General features: G+C 64.8%; 1 protein-coding gene across 1 annotated transcript in view; it reads left to right on the top strand.

Moving 5' to 3' along the window:
- LBX1 (ladybird homeobox 1) overlaps positions 1-828 on the top strand; it is a 1630-nt gene extending 802 nt beyond the window's left edge. Inside the window, exon 2 of the mRNA XM_066324479.1 lies at positions 271-828. Within this exon, the coding sequence (XP_066180576.1) occupies positions 271-773 (503 nt within the window). The 3' untranslated portion in view covers positions 774-828. The remainder of the gene's footprint in view (positions 1-270) is intronic.
- Positions 829-1181: the final 353 nt, after the last annotated feature.

Raw genomic sequence — 1181 nt, 5'->3', positions numbered from 1 at the left:
CTCCAACGGGTGGGTGGCCCGCTCCTCCCCACGGCCTGGTTGTCCTTCTCTCCTCGTCCCCCGCCATCTCCCAGGGTGTCGCATGGGGTGGGAAGGGGGTCCCCGAGCGGCCGGTACCCGGCAGCATCCTCCCCCCGTGGCCCTCGGGGTGCGGGAGAGGGGGCTCTGCCCCGCTGCCTCCAGATAGCGACGGGGCAGGGGCGTGGGGTCCGGGGGCTCGGGTCGGGGTGGACACGGGAGAGCGGGGACAATCTGGCGGCTCGTCGGCAGGCCGGGACGGGATGACCATCTTCGGGCAGCGGCAAACGCCGAAGAAGCGTCGGAAGTCGCGGACGGCCTTCACCAACCACCAGATCTACGAGCTGGAGAAGCGATTCCTCTACCAAAAATACCTGTCGCCGGCGGACCGGGACCAGATCGCCCAGCAGCTGGGGCTCACCAACGCCCAGGTCATCACCTGGTTCCAGAACCGCCGCGCCAAGCTCAAGAGAGACCTGGAGGAGATGAAGGCCGACGTGGAATCGGCCAAAAAGCTGGGCCCCAACCCCGCCGTGGACATCGTGGCCTTGGCCGAGCTGGAGCCCAGCGCCGAGGGAAGGGGCAAGGCGCGGCCCGGGTCCCCGCCGCCGCCCCCCGCCGCCGCCCGGGAGCCCGGCGCTCCGCCGCCGCCCCGCCCCGCCTCGCCCCCCACGGAGCGGCCCCGCAGCCGCCGGGACAGCGAGGAGGAGGAGGAGGAGGAGGAGGAGGACGTGGAGATCGACGTGGATGACTGAGGGGCGGCCGGCGTCCCCCCCCGTGTCCCTCCCCCCCCCATCCCGACAGCTCCAAACCGGCACCCTCGGCCCCCAGCCCGGCCCGGCAGCGCGGCCGCTCCCCTCGGCCGGAGCAATAAGCAATAGAACCCCTCCACAGACACACACCCCCGATTAATTTAGGGTAGAGTCGATATCCCTCCGCCTGCCACATCTTCGGAACGGTGCAATTACGGACGGCTTCTGTATAAATATTTAAACGTATATATTGGATTTTTTTTTTCCTTCCCCCTTCTTTCTGAGGTTTTGATTATTATTTTTTTTAATAGCTATCAGTGACGATTGTTTTATCTATAAGGGAGACGCGTAACCTTGGAATAAACCTGGCTTCCAACAGATGTTTGGGAAAGCAGTTGTTTTCAAAGACTT

The sequence above is a fragment of the Sylvia atricapilla genome, chromosome 8 (genome assembly GCF_009819655.1).
Source record: "Sylvia atricapilla isolate bSylAtr1 chromosome 8, bSylAtr1.pri, whole genome shotgun sequence".
Taxonomy (NCBI): Eukaryota; Metazoa; Chordata; class Aves; order Passeriformes; family Sylviidae; genus Sylvia; species Sylvia atricapilla.
The sequence above is the reverse complement of the archived record's forward strand: the minus strand, read 5'-3'. Positions and strand labels throughout refer to the sequence as shown.